The sequence below is a fragment of the Vitis riparia genome, chromosome 17 (genome assembly GCF_004353265.1).
Source record: "Vitis riparia cultivar Riparia Gloire de Montpellier isolate 1030 chromosome 17, EGFV_Vit.rip_1.0, whole genome shotgun sequence".
Taxonomy (NCBI): Eukaryota; Viridiplantae; Streptophyta; class Magnoliopsida; order Vitales; family Vitaceae; genus Vitis; species Vitis riparia.
The window spans coordinates 16,999,978-17,022,822 of NC_048447.1; the positions used below are offsets into that span (position 1 = coordinate 16,999,978).

The 22,845-nt window shown below is 32.5% G+C and overlaps 3 protein-coding genes across 6 annotated transcripts; 2 read left to right on the forward strand and 1 right to left on the reverse strand.

The window, feature by feature from the left end:
• Positions 1 to 4,412: 4,412 nt before the first annotated feature.
• LOC117904173 (disease resistance protein RGA2-like) lies at positions 4,413 to 5,960 on the reverse strand. Its single transcript, XM_034816686.1, has one exon. It carries the CDS (start codon positions 5,958 to 5,960, stop codon positions 4,413 to 4,415), a length of 1,548 nt encoding a protein of 515 aa, XP_034672577.1.
• Positions 5,961 to 9,394: 3,434 nt separating this feature from the next.
• LOC117934505 (pentatricopeptide repeat-containing protein At5g40400-like) lies at positions 9,395 to 15,927 on the forward strand. 4 transcript variants are annotated; one of them, XM_034856219.1, is made up of 5 exons: positions 9,395 to 11,891; positions 12,651 to 13,084; positions 13,361 to 13,418; positions 13,524 to 13,594; positions 15,493 to 15,927. In XM_034856219.1, the coding sequence occupies exon 1, from the start codon at positions 9,469 to 9,471 to the stop codon at positions 11,362 to 11,364; it is 1,896 nt and encodes a 631-aa protein (XP_034712110.1). In that variant the 5' UTR covers positions 9,395 to 9,468; the 3' UTR covers positions 11,365 to 11,891; positions 12,651 to 13,084; positions 13,361 to 13,418; positions 13,524 to 13,594; positions 15,493 to 15,927. The 4 variants fall into 4 exon arrangements, with proteins under 4 accessions (XP_034712110.1, XP_034712108.1, XP_034712109.1 ...); XM_034856217.1 differs by having other exon boundaries at positions 12,651 to 13,418; XM_034856218.1 differs by lacking the exon at positions 12,651 to 13,084.
• Positions 15,928 to 18,835: 2,908 nt separating this feature from the next.
• On the forward strand, positions 18,836 to 20,824 carry LOC117904174 (WAT1-related protein At3g18200-like). The gene is made up of 7 exons (XM_034816687.1): positions 18,836 to 19,280; positions 19,363 to 19,425; positions 19,488 to 19,625; positions 19,718 to 19,961; positions 20,099 to 20,257; positions 20,388 to 20,539; positions 20,659 to 20,824. Exons 1-7 carry the CDS (start codon positions 19,087 to 19,089, stop codon positions 20,822 to 20,824), a joined length of 1,116 nt encoding a protein of 371 aa, XP_034672578.1. The 5' UTR covers positions 18,836 to 19,086.
• Positions 20,825 to 22,845: the final 2,021 nt, after the last annotated feature.

The following is a 22,845-nucleotide window of genomic DNA, read 5'->3' on the forward strand; positions in this document are numbered from 1 at the left end:
TCATTTTCTCCCTTATTCCTATGTTTGGATAAATGTTAAGAAAGCGGAAATGAAATAAAAAATTATTCCGGTAGAAATCAAATCCAACTTATGAGTCGGATTTGCATTCATTAAAAGTAGGTGGTATTCTGATTCATTAAACCTATTTTATAATATAAAATAACCTAAATTACTATTTTACCCTTTTATCTTGTTCTTCAAACCCGATGTTTATCTTCTTTGTAAAGGTAGAGATCCATTCATCATCCACTTCTTATCTTCTTTGCAAAGCTAGAGACCCACTCATCATCTAATTCTCTGCAACAAGTGATTCTTCCAAATTGAATCAATTAAACCTTCCACGATATTTAAAAAAAAAAATCAATTTCTAATTTATAGGGTTTTGGATGTTCATTTTAATTGTTGGATCTAGGATTCGTCATTGTTTGCTACAACTAGGTTCTGAAAACTCCTTTCTACATCTTCGATCAGGTTTACCTTATTTTCTCTTTCTTCTTCTACTTCTTTATATGTGTTTCTTCTTCTCTATAAATTGATTAATTTTTTTTTATTAATTTATGTTTGAAATCTTTGATGTTTCTTTATCTTGTATTAATGGAAACTGGAGAGAAAAATTGAAATGGTTGGAAAAAGATTTTTCGATTTCACATGTTTACAATATTGAAAATTTTTAATGGTTAGGAAAAAAATAAAAAGAAAAAAAAAAAACAAAAACAAAACTTTTGTTTTTTTTTCCCCTTTGTTTATTATTATCGGCGTCTTCATTTCCTAGTTAAAGCTATGGATTCTGCCATCTCGCAGAAAATCTGCTGCGTTTCCTAGTTTGTGTTTTTTTATTTCCTTTCTTGCAAATAAGAAATAAGTATTTGGTAGCTTTGACAATTTATATGTTCTTATATTTTTTTTCTCTTTTTTTTTTTCTCCGTAAAATATAATTCTATAGCTTTTTTTGCATGACAAATTATTTAAAATTTTGATAAAAAAAAACGAATATTTAAAATTTTTTAAGGTTATAGATTTTATCGGATATGATACTTGTTGAAAATTAGAATAAATTTGAATTCTTTTATTTCCTCTTTTGAAAATAGGAAAAACATTTGCTAGCTTTGAGAATTTAAATATTATAATAAATAATTTTTTTTTGAAAAATATAATTTTATAAGTACTTAAGCATGACAAATTATTCAAATTTTTAATAAAAATAATAATTGAATATTTGTGCATTAGGGTTATACGATTTTTTATGGTTAATTTTTTATTTATTGAGTATATATATATTTTTAGTCTTATTATTTAATAACAAAAAACCTTTCAAATTTTATTTTTTTAAAATAAAAGTAAAAATAAAAAAATATTTTAAATTTTATGTAAGGATATTATTGTAAATTTATTTCTTTTTCATTTCCATTCCTATTATTATCAAACATTGGAATGGAAACAAATAATTATTCCAATCTTGCATTCCTAAGTTCATCCAAATGCTAGAAATGAAATCATCAAATTTATTCCATTCCACTAAAAAATAGGAAAGGAAACAAAATATTATTTCCATTCCCTATTCCGACGTACCAAATACCCCCTTAGGTCATAATCAATCCCAAACTACTAGCAATCTTGTCTGTGGCTTATCATTTGGTTACGGAAAGGGCAACCCAAAATCTCAAGCTACTACTGCAATTGCCAAAGGCCTCCTCTTGAAAAGATTGAGGGTCATCAAAATTTTGTTTTTTCAATGGATTTAATATTTTATATTGAAAAAAAAAAAGTCTTATTCGAAAGTGTTATGTTAAAAAAAAGTATATATTAATAATACTTCTCCTCAACCCTATACTTTTTTTATAAAATATTTTTTTTTTTACTTTCAATATGAATAAGAAATTGTCTAGGAAAGGTTGAAAAACAAGAAGAAATATAGCTAGAGTATTTAACTATTTAATTAAAATGATATGACCCATTCAAAAAAAAATTTAGGCTAGACTCTAAATCCATAAGTTATGTTTGATTTTCAAAAATTATTAAGAAAATGAAAAAAGAAATGGTATGTAAAATAAATTTCTTATGTTTGATTTCACCATGAAAAATATAAAAGAAAATCAAATATAATTAAAATTAATTAGAAATTTATATATTTTAAAATTATTTAATTGTTATACAAATGAGGAAAAATAAGTGAAATAAGTTTAGAAAAACATAACACTAATAATTTTTTTTATAATAAAATTCTCAATGTGGTTTCAAACAGTAGAAAACTATTTTTAAAAACAATTATCCCAATAAACATTTTGGTACACACTAAAAGATTATTTCAGAGCATAGACATTTATGATTAGTCGTCAATATCTCAATAACAACGGGTTCAAATATAATATCATGGAAAATAAGACAAATAAAAGTCTTGAATTCAAAAGATGAAGAATCAAGTAGATGACACCAAATTAGTCAAGAAAAAGGCAAGAAAGAAATATCCCCCAAGTCAAGGTGAAAGGAGATAAGAAAGATGATATCTCCTTCGCCAATAAGGATACATACTATTCCAAACTGAACACGAATGGGAATCAAGAAGCCAGCACCCACTGATAAAAACAAATCAAGGAGTTTGATTAAGCAAAGCAACGAAGAGAAAAACAATAGCTTTGATCAGTCTTCCTGGTCTAGCTCAACTCTCATCCAATCGCAGTGGAACCACATTTCTCACCTACACCACCTGTTTTTTTATTTTTTATTTTATTTTTCCAAAAACAAAATAGAAAGATTAATATCATTAAAAATTATGAAAAGAAATTAAAAAATAAAAATTAGAGAAAGAGAATGTCCACTATCACTGATAAGAATCGACAGAGAGTTGTTTGGTATCCAGTGTAAGGTCATCTTTAGCATAAATAATTATCTTTGACATTTACTAGCCTTCATTTGAAGTCGATATCTCAATACAACAATTGATTCAAACATAATATCATGGAAAAAGTGAATAAAAAAAATGGATTTAAAGTTAATAAATTATTTTTATATATTACTTCTAGCTTATTTAACCCATTTTACATCTTTTATATAAAGATTAAATAATTTAAAACTATATAAGTTTCTAACTAACTTTAATTAGGTTCGATTTTTTTTTTCATATTTTTCATGATGAAACCAAATATGAAAAAAAAAATATTTTTATTTATTTAATACTTTCTTGGAACCAACATAACATTAAGGTTATATATTCCAAAGAAAGTATGAACTTTGATTTATACATATCATAAAAGAATTATAAGAGAAACTCGATTTGAAAAAATAATTAAATAACTTGACACAAGCATTGAACTCATAAGAATAAAAGTAAGAGCAAGAACTAGATAAATGAGGCTCATAAAATGTCAAATGAATAAATAAGAAAATAGACTGAAATGAAAATTCTCTCTTACCTAATTATTGGTTGATGATACAATTTTTTGTCCATCAAGATATATTTCAGGTATCTGAGCCATTTTTTGCCAATCCTCCCATGTTTCAAGTTTCTATCTTCCAATCAATTCAAGACAATCTTTAATCTCCAATTTTTTAAGGGATGTGAGCTTTTGCAGACCATTGTTTGGCAATCCTTTAAAATTCGAGCAGTTCCAAATTTGCAAATGGTATAGAGTGTTCGAAGTTGGTCCATGAAGAAGCCACTTGGGTAAAGCCTCAAACTTTGGCAAATTTATAAACCTCAAAAGTTTTAGGCTTCCAAAGCTTTGAATGTCTTCTTCTTGCCCTTCTGCTTCTCCATTCATGAATTCAATTTTTTCACAATCTCTAATCACCAGAACCTCTAATGCAGTTAGGAGTTTTATACTATGTGACAAAGAAACCAAACTTGGACAATTGCTAATACTTAATATTCGAAGTGCAATAAGGCTTTTCATTCCTTCAAACAAAAATTCCAAATTGAGACAATCAACAAATTGTAAAATTTGAAGAGAATTCAAGCATCTTAACCTTTTTTCCTTTCTCGATAAATCCTTTTCTTTCATTGTTATTATCAACATCCTCAAACTGATCATACTCCATATGCCTCTTGGGAATTCTTCAAGTTCTGAACATTAACCTAGCATCAAAGTTTGCAAATGGTACAACTTGCAAATGGAATTAGGGAGTTTCTTGATGCTCTTATTCCCATTTAGGCTCAAGTATCTTAGATGCTTTAAACTACTGATCGAATTAGGCAGCTTTTCAAAACTAGAGTTAGTTAACTCTAACACCCATATAAATTTGAATCTCAAGATGCAAGCACTAACAAATGATTTGCTTCTAGGTGTTGCATTTTTTATTTGGAAATAAACAGTACGAATATTGTTTAGCTTCTCCAAAAATCTTAAAGCTTCATACTCTTCTTTTGGCCAATCAATATTAGAAAATGCAACATGTTGAGTCCTTTTGGGGATATCTTAACTATGAAAACTTAGTGTGAAGTACTCAGGTTGTGCAAAAAACATGGCAAGTTCATGTACAAGATCATGCATTTTGAATTCATATAGTACTCCTGGTGTCAACTGCTCAACATCTTGAAAGAAAGATCTCGATAATAGTTCATTAATATATGTCTCGCCAATGTCCTCCATTCTTGCATTTTGTCCAGATAATTGAATGAGGCCTTGCACTATCCAAAATGGGATCAAGAACTTATTATCAAATTTGAAATCTTTGGGAAATATCGAACAAAGGGCAAAACATTGTTTCAAGTGATGAGGCAAATCATAATAGCTCAGCCTTAATGCAGCCATAATACCATTTTCACCTTGTTCTAATTTCCAAATTTCGCTATCTCTAATGGATACCCAATCATGTTCACCCCTTTTTGAATAAAGTAAACTCCCTAAACTTCTCACAGCAAGAGGAACCCTTGCACATTTCTCAACAATCTGGTCCCCAATTTTTAGAAGGTTTGGATATTGATTATCTTCTCCATCCTTAAATGCACATTTCACAAATAAAGACAAACAATCCTCATGGGAAAGATCCTTTAATTCTTGCATGGGAAAAGTGCCCATGATTGAAGCAACTGATTTCTTGCGTGTAGTTACAAGAATTTTGCTTCCATTGGCACCGTCCATGAGCAAGTCCTTCAGCTTAAGCCACTTCTCACGATCTGTATTCCACACATCATCCAAAACCAGCAAGAACTTTTCACCATCTAATGCATTTCTAAGATGACTCTGCAACTGCTCCATGGAGAAGTCACTGTACTTTTCATCACCTTTCATCTCCTTAAGGATTTTCTTCACCAGATTTTCAATATCACTCTCATCTAACACACAAACCCACATCTTAATTGGGAAATGGCCCGCCACCCTCTCATCGTTATACACAAGTTTAGCCAGAGTTGTCTTGCCTAGCCCCCCAATCCCAACTATGGGAATAATAGAAACATTCTCAGTATCACTAGATTGCTTTAAAAGTCCAACAATATTTTCCTTATCATGGTCTCTCCCGATAACATCGGAAGAACGAACAAAGGAGTGGGTCATCTCCCGTTTGCTTGGCACTACACGCCTGTCTGCAACACCCTCGTTGAGATTGAATTTAGACTTATCAGCTGCAATTTTGTCTAATCTCTCTCTAATGTTCTTCACTCTACGGCCCATCTTAAGACGGAACGCTAGCGATTTTGGACTGGAAATGACACTGCGTACCTTTTTTGTAATGCTTCCGCTGGCCACCACCTGCTGCTGCAAAGCTTCATAGTCAAATTCATCGAGCACATCCTCTGCATCATAAAGGACGAGTTTGAGCTTTCCAAGCCAATCGCTAATCTGACGATTGGTTGCTTGCTTCTCCTCAGCGTCTAAGAGCAGGGCGTGGATGGTGGATAAAGTATCCCTGAGCTCTTCCAGCTCGGTTTGAACACCCCAAGCAAGGCCGACTCCTTGGATGAGAGCAGAGCCCAACTTCCCCAAAACTCCGTCAGCTATGGCAAAAGCAAACGATTCAGCCATGTTGCAGATAAGCAGGGAATAATAATTGAAACCACAAGATCAGAAATGGCTGTGCGGAAAGGTGTTTATGTGTTGAATCTAGCGAAGAATGATCCAGGCGGAACCATTGATAAGCGGAGGTGCTCAGCTTTGGCAATCTAATTAAATTAATGAGTTTTAATATAAATATATAATCATGAATCATCCCGCCGGTTGTATTCAGCAAACGACAGAGCTGCCGGCTTCCAACTTAAAATAAAAAGTAAGAATTCATTTTAAAAATATTTGTTAACTTGCCCAAAAAGAAGGCCCTTGATTTCACAGATACCAGCTTTCTATATGTGTCCATTTCCGTTCAACCTACATGGAGGAGACAAGCATAATATCCCCACTGACTTTTCATTTTAAACTCAATAGTAAAAGAAATATTTCTGTAAAAAGCAATATAATATTTTAAATTTTAAGGTTGTTTCTCTCTACAAATTTCATGTTTTTCATTAAAAAAAAATTATTCCTAAATTAATTCAAATTTTCTCTCACAAAATTTTTATTTCTTGAATGCAAAAAATCAAGGCTTTAATTCTTTTTTTTTTCTTCTCCAAGCTTCCTTGATTCCAAATACAAAGAGATAAATCAAGTAACAAAAAAATGGATGCAATAACATTATTATTTAAAAAAGTGATATTTTCTCATTTTTACTTCTTTTTTTTAAAGCAAATATAATAATTTGTATGTAATATTTTTCAATACAATTATGTATCCAAGAACAAACGGAATTTCAAAATTTTAGAATTATTCTTAAAATGATGATTTTGTAAATGTGTTTTTAGTATTTAATATTTCTGTTAATAATGTTATCAAAGTAAACTATTATTAAAAATAAAGGTTGTTAATGTTTGAATTTACAATAAAAATATAGTTTTAATAATATTTTAGTGATGTCTTATAAAATATTAGTCCAAAAATCATTTCAAATAATTCTTTAATTTTTAAAACTTTAATAAATACATGTTTTCTTTTATAATAAAAATACTTTTAATTATTAAAAAACACTTTTCACTCCCTTAAAAACACTCCCAAATAATCACTTAAACAAATAAGTTCCATCAAATAAGAATTTTATTATCTTAAAATCAGGTTATCATTTACTTAAATATTTTTATAAATTATAATTTAGAGTCTGTTTGATAATAATTCTAAGTAACATTTCTAACATTTTTAATACTTGAAAAATTTTATCATTCAAGTGTTAAAAACGATAAAAACGTTTTCTAGAATTACTGTCAAACACACTTTTGGTGTGCATTTGACAATGATTTTAAAAAGTGTTTTTAACCTATTTAATACTTGAAAGATAAAAAAATTCAAGTGTTAAAAAGACTAAAAATACTTTCTAAAATTACTATCAAACACATTTTTATTCTATGAATCTTTTATTATTAATAATGTATTTCTATTTCTTGTCGTTCACTGTCACACCTCCTCAACATCATCGAAGAGAAACAATTGGTTAATCTAAAATGACAAAATGGTTACTAAATATTACAACTTATAATCATTTTTTTATTAGTGGAATCTCAAGCTTGAGATTGAAGTTAGGGGAGAATGGACGTAGGTCGAGTTGCGTTGAACCATTATAAAAAACTCGTGTTTGCATTATCTCTTCCTCACTCTTTTACTGTATATATAATTGTTTTTATATCGTTTTATTATATATTTGTATATAAATCTCTTTTACATTCACATAATTTAATTTTACAAAAGAAACCATTACCTTATTCACCTGCCCCCCTTTGAGGTGATTACCTTAAGTTTGATTAGCCTATTTTTTCTAACACCTTTTTATTAAATGCTTATTGTAAATGTTTGAAGTTTTAAATTTTTAATTAATTGAATTAGTATAAAATTGACATGCAAATCAGGTCACACTTCACTTCATTCAAGCATGTGTCTTGTGTTGCACATTATGCCTAAATTGTAGAAAAATTTTACGCCTTATGTGGGACCCCGCAACCACCAAGGTATAAGTTCCTTATTTGTCTAGGTGTTAGTCATGCAAGGGGTTATCTGGGCAATATCCATACTCATTGCACAAGTAATAAATATTTCGAACCATTATACAAATAGTAAATTACAAGTATAAATGTCTAACTTTAAGCTTGAAAATCGTTGTTTATAAGACTAATTATTAACATTTAAAGTAGTAAAGAAGCACATGAAATGTTACAACTTTGTTAATATAAAAAACCATTATATATTGGAATTCAGGGATGAAAAAAAAGCTTTCTATGCTATTGTCTGTCTCTTCCAAAAAATTGACTTAAGCTTCAAAGGGGTGTATCTGAAAAAACCATTTGAACACACTTTATTGCAGAAACATTTGCTACTTGCCTCCGAACACACTTTATTACAGAAACATTTGTTGCTTATCTGGAAGAAGTTAGCCGGAGAAGAACATTGTTGACTGTGTACAATACCTTAGTTATGTCTTGGGCTTTTTAAATATATGAAGACCCTAAGGGAAATAAATTTTGAAAATTCTTAATAAGAATGTGTAAAGTAAAATATTAAATAACATTAAATTATCTTTTTTTTTTCTTAAAAAAAGAAAAAAAGAAAAAAAAGAAAGAAGGTGTAACATAGTTTAATCAAACTAATTTCACAACATTCTCTTTTCAACACTTGTTATAAAATGGTTGCTCTTTCTTTTTTTAAGTACCCTCCAAAAAAGTTGAAAATTTCTGGTAAGAATGTATAATATTAAAAAATTTAATAACCTTAAATTTGTGTGTTTTTTTTGGAAAACAATATTCTCACTTTTTCTAACACTTTCTATAATATGGTTGTTCTTTTTTCTTTTTTTTAATACTTAAAAAAGAAAAGAAAAGAAAAGAAAAAGAGTATTAGGAGATAGAGAATTATCCCTATATTTTTTTCTTCTAAGTTGCATAAGATTTTTTTTATTATATTAATAATAATTTCAAAGTTATATATTTGAAAACCAAATGTTACATCTATTCAAAGTTTATTTTAAATCAAAAGTCATCTAATTGATTTTTTTTTTTTTTACATTTAATTAATCTAATTTTTAGAACATTTTATCATTCATGAAATTATAAAATTAAGAAAATAAAAAACAATAACTTTAAGTTGAATAGCATTTTTATGTACTATATCATAATTTTATAACAAAATTTTCCTTATTTTAAATATTTCAATAATAATAAAACAATAATTAAACTTAATCAAATCATAGATGATTGAAATTTTATGATGATCAATTTTTGAAAATTCCTTTTAGGGATTAATAATTTTCCCTTCCAAAAAACTTCATCTGATTGCCATCCGGCCCATCCCCGGTCGCAAGCCGGCTTGACCCGTTTCTATTTTAGGGTTAGTGTGGGGAGGGGGGGGATTCTGAATGATTTGTTTTGACAGTTATTTCATACAAAGTCGGTTCCAAACCCCTGAACTGCGGATTCCAAAGCTTTGTCCCCCGTATCTGGACCCTAGGTACGCTAGTTCCATTATGAATCCTACTTCAATCCATGCTATTAAGCTTAATCTCTACAAATACCCACTCTCATTACCAGTTTTGGGCTTCATCTTTATACCAAAATTTCCCTATTCTTCTTCTTCTTCTTCATCTCTGCAAACCCTTAACCAATCTCAAACCAATTCAATCTCAAACTCACTCTATCACCTTCTCCCCCAAACCCAAAACCCCAACAACATTGTCAATCTCATCTGCTCTAATCTCAAGCAACACAATTCCAATCTTGCCCTTCTTCACACAGAAGTGAATGCGCTTCTCCCTCATCTGGGCGCCCAGGAAATTTCTAGGGTTCTGTTGAGATGCCAATCTGATTCCTTCACGGCTCTCTCTTTCTTCAATTGGGTAAAAGATGATCTGGGTCTGAGACCCAGTACCCAGAACTATTGTATTGTCGTTCATACGTTGGCATGGTCTAGGAATTTTTCCCAAGCAATGAAATTTTTATGTGAATTGGTGGAGTTGGTTAAGGATGATTTGCCCAGTGAAGATGTTTTCAAAAATTTGATTTTGTGTACTGAAGATTGTAATTGGGACCCTGTTGTCTTCGATATGCTTGTTAAGGCCTATCTGAGAATGGGGCGGGTTCGAGAGGGTTTAAGAAGTTTTAGGAGGATGCTAAGGGTTGGTTTTGTCCCCACTGTGATTACCTCAAATTATCTTTTGAATGGATTGTTGAAGCTGAATTATACTGATCGGTGTTGGGAAGTTTATGAAGAAATGGAAAGATTTGGGATAGCTCCAAATTTGTATACATTTAATATTTTGACTCACGTTCTATGCAAGGATGGGGATACAGGTAAGGTGAACAAGTTCTTAGAGAAGATGGAAGAAGAAGGGTTCGACCCTGATATTGTGACTTATAATACACTGATAAATAGCTATTGTAGGAAAGGAAGGCTGGATGATGCATTTTATCTGTATAAGATCATGTATAGGAGGGGTGTGGTGCCAGATTTGGTTTCATATACTGCCTTGATGAATGGTCTTTGTAAAGAAGGGAGGGTGAGAGAAGCTCATCAGCTCTTCCATAGGATGGTTCATAGAGGGCTGAGTCCAGATATTGTAACATACAACACTCTTATTCATGGTTATTGCAAGGAGGGAAAGATGCAAGAATCAAGGTCATTGTTGCATGACATGATATGGAATGGGATCTCTCCAGACAGTTTCACTTGTTGGGTACTTGTGGAAGGATATGGGAAAGAGGGTAAATTTCTTTCAGCTTTGAATTTGGTTGTGGAGCTTCAGAGATTTGGAGTTTCAATATCACAGGATATTTATTCTTACCTAATAGTGGCTTTGTGTCGGGAGAATCGGCCTTTTGCAGCCAAGAACCTTTTGGAGAGAATGTCTCAAGATGGCCACAAGCCTGAGTTGGAGATTTATAATGAGTTAATCAAATCATTCTGCCAATGTGATTGTATAGCAGAGGCTTTACTACTGAAAATGGAGATGGTTGATAACGAAATAAAGCCCAATTTAGCTACTTATAGAGCTGTTATAGGCTGCTTGAGTAGATTAAGTAGAAGTATGGAGGGTGAATCATTAGTGGGTGAAATGGTTGCATCTGGCATTCTACCTGATTTGGAAATTTGCAGGGCTTTATTTTATGGGTACTGCAGGGAAAATGATATTGATAAAGCAGAATCACTATTGAGCTTCTTGGCCAAGGAATTCCAAATTCATGACACAGAAAGTTTTAATGCACTTATCAGAATTACCAGTGCAAAGGGTGACATTGCTAGGTCATTGGAGATCCAGGATATGATGCTGAAAATGGGGCTTTTGCCAAATCCACTGACATGCAAGTATGTGATTGATGGATTATGGAAAGCCAGGAGGGTGGACTCTGCAAGCTTGATGGAATGAAATGAAATATGATAGGAGGTGTTTAAGGAGAAACAGTGTCTGCCATTCTTCTAGATAGTTGGGAGGTTTTGCAAAGTGCTCCTAATCCAGGATGCCATGTGACTAACTGCATGGATGTGGTATAGCTTCAGAGTGGTGACTGCAGATTATAAATTTAAATGCTAGAACAATTCAAACATAACAGGCTGGTGTTCTAATCTGTCTTCAACATTAATTTACTGTGTTAAGTAACCTAGAAGTTAGCCTTACCCACAATATGTAGTTTTGTATCTGTGGACATGATGATCAAATTTACAATTGGGCTACATGAATAGGATATGGTGATTATCCATCTTACCTGCTGTCTATTGACAAAAGCAACAACAACATGGCTGTATCTCTGGCATGTTCAACGCATCATCTCTGTGTCTCTTGGAAAGACTACTTGCCTCTTGGAAAGCAGGTTAGGCTCACCAACATGGTTGTCCCTCAAGATTTCAATGAAAAATGTGGCATTCAGACAGGGCAGAAACTGGAAATCTACAAAGGTAATTCTCAAATTCCACTTGGGATGGCCTATCTCCATCTTCCAATTTAGCATGAATACTCCTCCCAGTTTGATAATTGTATAAAAGATAATTTAATCACTTGGACAAGGCTATTTGTTTTAATCATTTTAGTGCTTGAATTTTTGTTTTATTTTTCACCTTTCCAATGATTTATCTACCTGTATACACTGTTTATCTTTTTATGGCATCTCGTCTGATATTGTGTTGAGTTGCCAAGACTCAGTTGTCCTTCTAAGACTGATGTTCCTCAGTTATTCTTGCATGTCAAGATCATGTTTTCATTTAAAGTTGGGGATCTTAAATCAGTGGGATGTGTGGCAACTGCACCTTCTTTTCATTATTTCCAGGAGAATTCTTCAGTTTATCTGCTTCTGTGTGCTGCCAGCTGGGGAGATCAGGTTCCCCCGTGTGGACAATGTTCCCTTCTTTGGATTAAACGCCATTGGTTTGTTTTTGAGCTTTGCAAAAGTATTGAGAGTGTGGATTTGGTAGTTCAAATGTCTGATTTTGTATTTTCTTGACTAGTGCCTTTTTTTCTAATAAGATAGTGTTGTGGGCATGGAGCTCTGTCATGATAAAACAATGGCTTTTGATTTTACATGATTGAAAAATTATACTGCATTCATTGCCTCCATTGTTGTTTAATCTCTTTCAAGTTTTAATTTCTTTTTCCTCGAGAGTTTGCACACATCAACTTTCAAACATTGACATACATAAACGCTTCTTTTTCATATGTAGGGATGGTATTATGGTGGGTTTGGGATGGGATCTCCTATCCTAAACAAGGCTCAAATTCTCCTTCAAAAATAAAGTATTTAGTTTTCTTCAGTAACATATGATGATTTACATGCTTTCAGCTGTAATTTAGAGCTGAAAGTCCCTTTGCTTTTTGCTTCCTGACATCAGAAGTATGTTTGATCATTCCTCCTACATGGTATAGAAATTTTCCCAAAGTTACTTATTACTACAATGCCTTAACAGTACCAAAAAAAATGTGAGTAAAGGGAGTTGATATTTGGCTGGCCTGCTAGAACCCTTGCCTGTCTCAATTGAAGTTGGAACTCACCATTTCATCTCTGCCCCTAGCTTGTGTATGGGCCAACGTGTACCAATAAGGTGACCTGTTGAAGGTTAACTGATTAGACAGCCCCTTTGCCATCCTTTCCAGCAGAGTGAGATCTATTCCATTATTCTATTTACTTCATTTGTGGACATATGTATATATAGACACACACACTCACATACTTGCTTTCCTATTTGTTAACTTTTGCTTCCATGGGTTCTCAGGGAACTATTGCATATTGTTTTCTACAATCTCTCATACTTTTCATACACTTAAGTTTCATGACAATATTACTTCTTTTTGGTATTACTTGCTGCAGTACATTTTTTCCTGTTTGGACTTGATTTCCCCTGATTCATGCCTCATTTGTTTTGTTTTATGACAGCTGCATGTAGATGTTAAAGCTGCCAACATGGCCACATTTGATGGCATGAATACATCTAGTAATTCTTTTGACTCCAATTCATATTCACTACTAACTAAAATTTTGTTACTTCGTTCGACATTGTTCTCTTGTGAAGGTTTTCATTTGAATTTTTCTAATTTAGGTCTTTGGGGGGATAATGAGTCTCTTGAGGAAAATGCCCTTCAGGTACTGCTGGGAAAACTTTAGTTCCAGGTACTTTTTTTAAATCATTTCAACATTGTGCAAATGTTTAATCCATTAAAGCAATAAATTTTTGCTTGTATAGTTTAATTCCTAAATCTTTTCATTCTGGATAATTAAGGATGGAATACGAAAAGATCTTCATGTGAGATTAAATTGTTTAAATACTTAAACTGTTGTAGATCAGAAACCACAGCTACTCATCCTAACAACTATATACTCAAGTGTTGAATGATTAATTGAAAGGTTAAGGGGCATGTGTGGTGTTTTTGATATGCCATTGGTTCCATTTCAGTTCTGGAATTAATAAAATATGGGATTGCCTGTAGAGCTCCTTGAATTAGAGTAATTTGGTCATGCAATTCCAGCTTTCTCATCTGGAAAGAGGAAAAGGATTAATATTGGTTTTAAAGCACTATGACATTGTGTTTGGCTCAATTATTGAAATTATGCAAGATTCCAGTGTTCTTACTCAAGGTTCCAGTGTTCTCATTTGGAAAGAAGTGGAAGGTCTTTAAGACCAATATTAAGGCCTTCTTCTTCTTTCCAAATGAGAACACTGGAACCTTGAGTAATTTCAATAATTGAGACAAATGCAATGACATAACGCTTGAAGACCAATATTAAGCCCCCATTTAGTACTATCTTTTTAACTCCCTAAAAGCTCTTCATAACTGCTAAAGAGCTTTACAGGATTTGTGATTATGCAATGAAGCACATTCAGTAGAAGAATATTGAGGTCTAAAAGTTCTTTTCAAAAGTTATGGGGGATATGCTTTTATAAAAGAGCTTATATAGGAAGAGATTTTAAAATTTAAAATTTCTTCAGGTTAAATAAAAGCTCTTCTTTACACATCTTTTTTTTTTTTTTTTGATAGATAAACACAAATATATTAAAGGGCAAAGGCCACAAAGCATACAGGGAGTATACAAATAAGCCTAAAACAAGAATACAAAAAACAATCATCATTACCCACCCTTAAGTGGCCGCTAGCCACTCCAAAAATCTTAAGAGCGAAGAGGACTCCTCTCCAATATACACCCTAGCCCTTACACATATCTTTTTAGCAAAGCTCTTCTCTAGAAATTAACCCTGTGTCAAGTAGGCCATAAGTAAACTTAAATCCGTTTCATTTTCTTACCAATCCATTTTGAATGCACTCATTTTCTACGTTGTTTTGCTTTGATTGTTATTTGAGGACTCCAAAAGGTGATTTTTTTTTTTTAGATTGTGTGTATATCATGATTAGCTTGGTTGTACTTGTAGAAGCTTGCTCTGTCCTTTCTTATTTGACTTGATTAAAAGTCCTAGAGAACTTGTAAAATTGCTTGGAGTTTTCTCAAGTGTTGCTTAAGATATCACTTTCCCTGTTTGTCTTTTGTGAATTCTCATCAGGGGTTTGGCATGATAAGTGCAACAGCTGCATGCATTTGGGTGTTAGGCAAGCAGTAAATCTGTGACTGCTCTTATTTGCTGTTTTACTCTAATAAATAATTGAAATGTGTAATAATTTAGAAAAAGGGTGCTGAGCAAGATGCTGTTCAACCTGTAAGGGAATTTGGGTAAATTGTATTTTAACAGAACTGATTTCATTTTGACTGCAATGATTTAGTCCTTTATTTTTATCCTTTTCCCTTGATGATTAGTTATTTGATTATGCTTCCTTTTGTTAGCACTCTTCACCTTCCACATATAAAACAGTTTTTTTTAAGCTTTATTGAGATGTAATGGAATTCCAAATTTGATTCATATTTACTCTTACAGCTACATGGTTCTTTATTACTAATCAGTGAAATAGTGGCTGTATTTGATTGCTCTAAAATTTTATGCTTTTCTTAGGATCATATGTTCAAGTTTATGGCTTTAACTGATTCACAAGTAATCCTTTTTTTTTTCTTTTAATTTGTAGGAACATATGCCTTGATCCTCAAGACTTCTCCATTATCAACGTGATCATGGTGTTGACATGCAACAAGCCTCATACTGTGTTTATTAAAGAGTTTAGTTGTCACCAAAACAAATTCCCATGATAGAAGAGTCCCTAGTGTTATTTTTTACGAACTTGATGTGAGATGGAGTTGTATCCTTCTTTGCTGATATCATTGTCTTGTTGGGTCAGTGCATGGAGGCATACATTGCCCTTGTTGATGTTCTTGGACCAACCTCTTCTATTTCAGCAATTAAAGCCTGTATTTTGCATTTGTATGTGTGCTTGGACCATCCTCTACCAAAGCAATCAAAGCATGTAGAGTAGTAGTTAGTATCTGTTTGATGAAATTTGAAAATATTGAATGGAAAAAGGATTTTCTTAGAAGTTCTATTCTATGGATGCTCTTCCCCTTTTTATGCTCTGGTTTAACCTTTCTATAGAAACAGAGAATTTGAATTCAGCACTCCTTCACCATCATCATCCCCATTTGTGGCCCATACTTTCTCTACCCTTTATTTTGATTCTTCTCCCAATACCAAACTTGTATGAGAATAGAAAACAAGGAAATAAATAAAATAAACAATCCTTAAAATTCACTACTATTTCAATCTTCTTTCTCTGTTTAAAAGATAAATCATGTTGAATACAGAATGAAGGAAAAACCTTTTGTCCCAAACCCTTTTCTTTGTTTTCCCTTTCTTTCTCTTTACCCTTCCTTTCACATTTTTCCTATAATTTTTTAGGATGAAGCATATTTGTCCTTGTACCTTTTAGCTACCGCAACAGAATATTTGTCAGGGTGCATCTACTTGTTAAAATCTTGAATAAACCCTTAGTTTGGACCTGAAAAACTTTTCGGTGAGAATGAGAGGAAGTCCTATGATAAAGCATTTTCTGCATTATGTGTGAAAAAGTAATTCAGAATTGCATAACTCTTTCTCATGAAAATCTCTCTATTATTGTACCTATATGCAATTCAAGTGATGCAAAGGTGTTATAGACTTGGAGCAGAGGTGGCTGCTTTACACAAACATGTGATTTTCATATGTCACCATGACTGCATGTTAGTATTGACTCTGTTGGGATTCTTTTGACATAAATAATGATTTGAAATGAAGTCTTTGAAAGCTTCAAAAAAATTAATTAGGGTTCTGCCAAAGCAAATAATGAGATTTGAGACAACCCCATGTTGTCCAAAATGATTGAAATCTATATTCCAATTAAACAAGCCTTCCCCTCTTTTTTTATGGCACAATACATAAGACCCAAGATGGAATATTCTTACTGTTTCCAAATTGCCCCTTTGTTGAAACCTTCATGCACCAAGTTGATTGAAGGAGGTTCATGAATGAGGAGGTTCCCATAAAGAAAAATCTCGACTCATTTCTTGTTAAGCTGCTGATCTCTGATTTCATTGTGGTTAATTGATCAGTTTTTCTATGTTAAAATGATATCTAGTGAGATGTTTGTCCCTCTCCAGCTCTCCCAAATCTAATTTTCAGTGTAAAACTTGTATTGAATTGAGATGTTTGTCCTCAAAAGGCATGCATACAATGAAGATTATCTTTGATATTCACTATATTTTGTGAGAGACACAAGCTTATACAAAGTAATATTTTATGGGGCTTTCTCTCATGGCCTCAATTGATGATTGGTTAGTGAATGATTGTGGAGAGAGAGATAATAGGGTTAGTGGTTCAATCATCATTTTTTTAGTAGTAGATGATTTTTAAAAAGGAAAAGAGTAGATGGAATGTCTTGAAGAAGACAATAGAGTATAGTATGAAAAACTCATATACAAGCATCTTGAAATTTTTGTTACTATATGCATGAACCTCAACATTTTCAAATAAAAACTATTGTGCTAATGAAGACATTTTTCTTGGTATCTCCTCAAAAAATCCTTAATCTATTCAATAAGAGTAAAAATAATAAGAAAATAATAACGGTCTTCTAGTCTTCTTCTTGATTAGAAGAACAAACAAACAAAATTCGAGAATCTTGAAATAAATCATGCATCATAGTCGTACATGTTAATTTGAATTAGCATGTCTTTTCACATTTGATAAAGATATAAAAATTGAATAGAAATTCATGCAAAAGACTTCGTACATCATGTAAAATTTTAATTTTTTTTTAATTTTGTTATTCAAATGAAATATATTAAAATAATAATTTAAAAAATAGTATTACAACATCTTAAATGTATTAAAAATTCAGGTAAAAAATTAAATAGAGCCTTAATTATTTTCACATATATTATTGGTCTATCATTGAAAAATTAAAATCTTATATTTATTATTTAATGTCAAAGCCTTGAATTTGCAATTAAAATGATTTTGGCTCAAGTCTCTTTTAAATTTAAAGTAAGGGTTAAATTCACTCACCTCCCTTAATGTTTTAGCTAAATACAACTAATTCATCAAATATCTTCCTTATTTTGAATTATAGGAGAGATAAATAAAAATATCAAATGAGAATGATAGGGGAATCATGTAATGAAATTTCAAACCAACAAGGATTAGGTGTATTTAGCTAAAACCTCGGACTTGGAGGAGGTCAATGAAATTAACCCTTTAAAATAAATATTTAAAACACATCTTACAAGTCTTCTTACAAAAATATATTCCTCTTCAAAAATAAAAAATAAAAAATCACAATTTAAACCTCTTTTGTTTTAAAGTACTCAATTATATAATCACATAAAGTAAGTCATTTTGGAAGTTCATATATAGTTAAAAATTTACATCCAACAATCTTAGTTTTAGTTTTGGATGGCTTTCAAATTAACTTTTTAACAGGGTGTTTTAGTGTAAGTATCTCTTTGGAATATAACTTCATTCTATATCATAAAAAAAGATATTAAGACTATATTTGGATAATGGAAACTAAAAGTGAAAAAGATAATAAGGAAAAAGGATTAAAAATAATGAAAAATAAAATATAAATTTAAATTTGATAAATCTTCTTTACATAATTATTCAAATCTATTTCTCTTTCTTACTCTATACATCAAGAATGGAACATTTGATTTGCTAATGGTAAAGATAGATAATACCTCCTTCAAATATCCCTTGATTTTCCAAGATTTCTCAGTGAAGAACTAAAGATCCAACAATTTATGGATATGTTGGCCAATTATTTCCAACTGCCAAAGATAATGGTGGAGACAATGGTCATACCAAACATTTTAATTACTAAAATTCAAGTGTAAGGTTGGCCTTTCTCTAACTACCTGTCCAACATGGTCTACTTCCTCCTTGTCTCCTCCAACAAAATTCAATTAATCAATTCCCATTGAGATAACCCCTTCACACATTGGAGAGACTGCATGCAAATACAAAGGCAAACCTTCAAAAAATGATACTACACATGAATAGTTCATAATCAACTCATATGATTGATTACCTTCCCATATGCTTGTGAGGCAGTTTGCTGCCCTCATGCAACAAATAATTCAGCACTACTTTTAAACTTTTCTCCTTTTATGTCTATATAAGCACTTTCTCTTTGCTGAATCATACTTCATCCAAAGCCAAAGGAGCCAAAGGTAGTAGAAGGAGATTACCCAATATGGGAAGTGAGAGTATGGTCTCTGTGAAAACAAAACTTCTTGTAGCATTGCTTGTTCTGCAGCTCTGCTATGCAGGGACTCACATTGTCTCCAGGGTTGCACTAAACATTGGTGTCAGCAAGGTTGTATACCCAGTTTATAGGAACCTCATTGCCCTGCTTCTGTTGGGCCCTTTTGCTTATTTCTCAGAGAAGTGAGTCCCTTTTTTCGGTTTCTTTGCTAATTGCTTGTTTTCTTCATTGTATTTGGTTTAATGTTGTATTGTGCATTTTCAGGAAGGAGAGACCACCTCTTACTTTCTCTTTGCTGGTTCAGTTCTTCCTTCTAGCATCACTGGGGTAAGCAGAAACATGAGCTTGGATTTTGATGAAGATTTTGTTTTCTCTTCTGTTTGTCACAGCCTTGTGTTTCTAAACTCAGAAATCACTGCAAACCAAGGCTTTTATCTCTTGGGGTTGTATTATGCATCTCCAACTTTTGCATCTGCAATGCAGAACTCAGTTCCAGCAATCACTTTTGTCATGGCTTTTGCTCTGAGGTAACTGAGGACAAGCTCCTTGCTCTTCAGAATCAGTTCTATTATGGATTAGCTTTTCCTCTGATCTGTTTCTCTCTGCCTCGATTTCACAGGCTTGAGAAGGTTGATATCTCAAGGAGATATGGACTGGCAAAGGTGCTGGGAACCATTGCAAGTATAGGAGGTGCCACAATCATCACTATCTACAAGGGCCCTCCTCTTCTGCACCAGACACATCCCCAACCGGGAAATTCCTTGGAGGAAGACATGTATTCCAGGAAAATGCAGAACTGGACATGGGGCTGTGTATACCTGGTTGGACACTGCCTATCATGGGCTGGTTGGATGGTCCTTCAGGTCAGCTTTTGTTCATCTTAACCCCATAAATTATTAATACTAAAACTACTTCTAAGAACACTAGCTTACCTCCTGCATAAATGCATGAGAATTGAGAATGCACCCTCATTACTGAACTTTTGAATTTCGATTTGCAGGCACCTGTGTTGAGGAACTATCCAGCTAAACTCAGTCTCACTTCATTTACATGCTTCTTTGGATTGATCCAGTTCTTGATCATAGCAGCCTTTGTAGAAACCAACCCTGAGCTCTGGAAAATTCAATCAGGAGAAGAGCTTTTCACAATTCTATATGCTGTAATACATTCAAACTCAATTATTTGAATCTTTTGATTATATCACATGCTCTGTATATTATATTGGGGATTCAGATTAGTTTCTCCTCATAAAATGTTATTTATTTAGTCTACTTTCCACTTCTTTGCAGGGAGTTGTGGCAGCTGGGATTGTCTTCTCCCTTCAAACATGGTGTATTCAAAAAGGAGGTCCTGTTTTTGTTGCTGTCTTCCAGCCCATGCAGACACTTTTAGTCGCTGTCATGGCATCTCTAATTCTTGGCGATCAGTTATACCTTGGAGGGTATGTAGAAATTCAAATAAAATTACTAAAAGAAATCTACAAGTGATAGAAATTTCAAGATTCATCAAGCTTATAAAGTTCATCCTACTGATATTTTTGGAAATCCTGGTCACCTGCAGGATTATCGGTGCAGCTCTCATTATGCTTGGTCTTTACTCGGTTCTATGGGGTAAAACAGAAGAAAAGAGAGTGGGAAGCCAAGATCAGGAACAGACATTGACAAAGCATCTTCTTGATACTGAAAATAGTGATAAAGATGATGCTCCTGCATCAGACATTCCATGATTACTACTCCTCACATATCAAGATAGCTTATCTCCAGATAAGAAGAGCTGATGGAGCTTGATAATCCCAGCCCTTCAACATGTAAATCTAAGGGGTCTTTTCTTTTTTCATTTTTTTTTCTTAGTTCTATTGTCAAACTAAGCTGGGAGTGGCCTGCAAGTGAATCAAAGAGAGAAGCCCATTTCAATGGAGTATAGATTTGAAGGTCTGGTAAGGTGAGTCATCAGCACCCATGAGACAAACTGAGGCTGGAGTCATTGGAAGTGAGGCTGAATGATTGTACACTAGTACTCATTTGGATCTAAATATTATATAGAAGCAGCAAGATTTATGTATTTGAATATTGGAAAAGACAACTAAACCTCCCTCTCAAGACTTATAATTGGAGACACTCAATTCCAAGATGAATTTGAAAATTGATTAATAGAGATGATTGTTGCTGAGTTGCGGCCATGGCTAATCATATGCATCTGCCACTTAAGGAATTCACCTCTCCCTAGAGAGATACAAGTCCCAATATGGGAACAAATTTACATGGAAAATTTTGACTGAATCATCTAAAAGAGGCTTTGACACGGGAAAGAGTCATCCCTCAACTCTCTCATTCTAAAAAACTTACCCCCCATTCTGAACATCTCTCAACTCTCTTTCCAAATGCAAGTGCCTCATAAAATGCCAAAAAAACTAGTACTGCTTCACACTTTTCTACCCATTTCTAGAAATAGAAAACCTGAATAATTTTTGAATTATATATATAATTTTTTATAAATATTAAACATGTTTCAATTTTTAAAAATAAAAACAAAATTTGAAAAACGAAAATGCCACTATAATATGTTTCTTATTTTTTTATTTTTAAAAACAAAAAAATGATAATCAAACTCTTCAAAACTTACTTTCAAGAGATGGTATTTTTTAAAACGTATTTAACAAATTAATAAATTTTAATATCTCAGAGTTTTAAAAGTTTTAAAAACAATTTTTAAATATACAAGAAAATTCCATACTCTTTATATAAGAATTATCATATAAATTGTACTACTAATTTCTATATATATATATAAAGGAAGTGCATAAGTATATTTCAATTCTTTTAAAATAGTTTTTAAAAATCATTATTTTTTTTTAAAATAAAGTCTCAAAGCATTTTATGGAGGAGTTTCTGTTTTAAAAATAAAAAAAGCAAGTAATTTATCCAAATCATGTCCAAATATTTCAATTCACTGTAAACTCGAAAAGCGGTGGGCAGTTCTAACGATGCAGACCTCTTCGCCGTTATCGGGCATTGGCAACCAAATATGGGACCCGATATGACTCCCAAAGACCTTGTCTCACTCAAAAATCATCATGAAAGGCGAAAATACAAGCAACCAGAATTAAAAGTTTCTTTTCAAGACATCATGAAAGACGTTTAAAACTGAAACTCTCAATATAAGTTATCATCACAAACTCAAAACCAACCAAAGAAGGGGAAGAAAGTTGTAGACCTCCACATGATGCTTAAGATTCTCACCAGCAAATCTCTGCTTCAATTTACTTTCAGAGTATTAACCCTAACCATTATTTAATTCTAATCATCTGCAATTGAACTGCAGAAATTAACTTGAGATAATTTAGAGCAGAATAGCCTGCTAACAGTCCAGAAGTCAGTATCAAACTGAGCCCAGACACAACCACTAGGAAAAGTAAACAAAATACAGAGCATGCACTAGCATAGAACAAGCAATTCCTCTGAAAAGGCCATCCCACTTACAAAGATGAACTAGCAGTGTTCCTTTTTCTTGAAAGGGATTAGAGATTTGGAACACTGCTCAAATATTCTCCGCTTGGCATGTTTCCATGTACCGTGTCCGACGAATAAAGAAACCAATGAGTTCATTTCATGATTGATCTTCAAGCAGCCATAAGGTTGCTAAACATCATGTGCTTATCATATTGGAGGCTTTGTTACTGAGGTTATGGCCTAAATATTTGGGACCAGGACAACTAAAAAATTCCCAATAAGAATAGCTAAGCCGAAA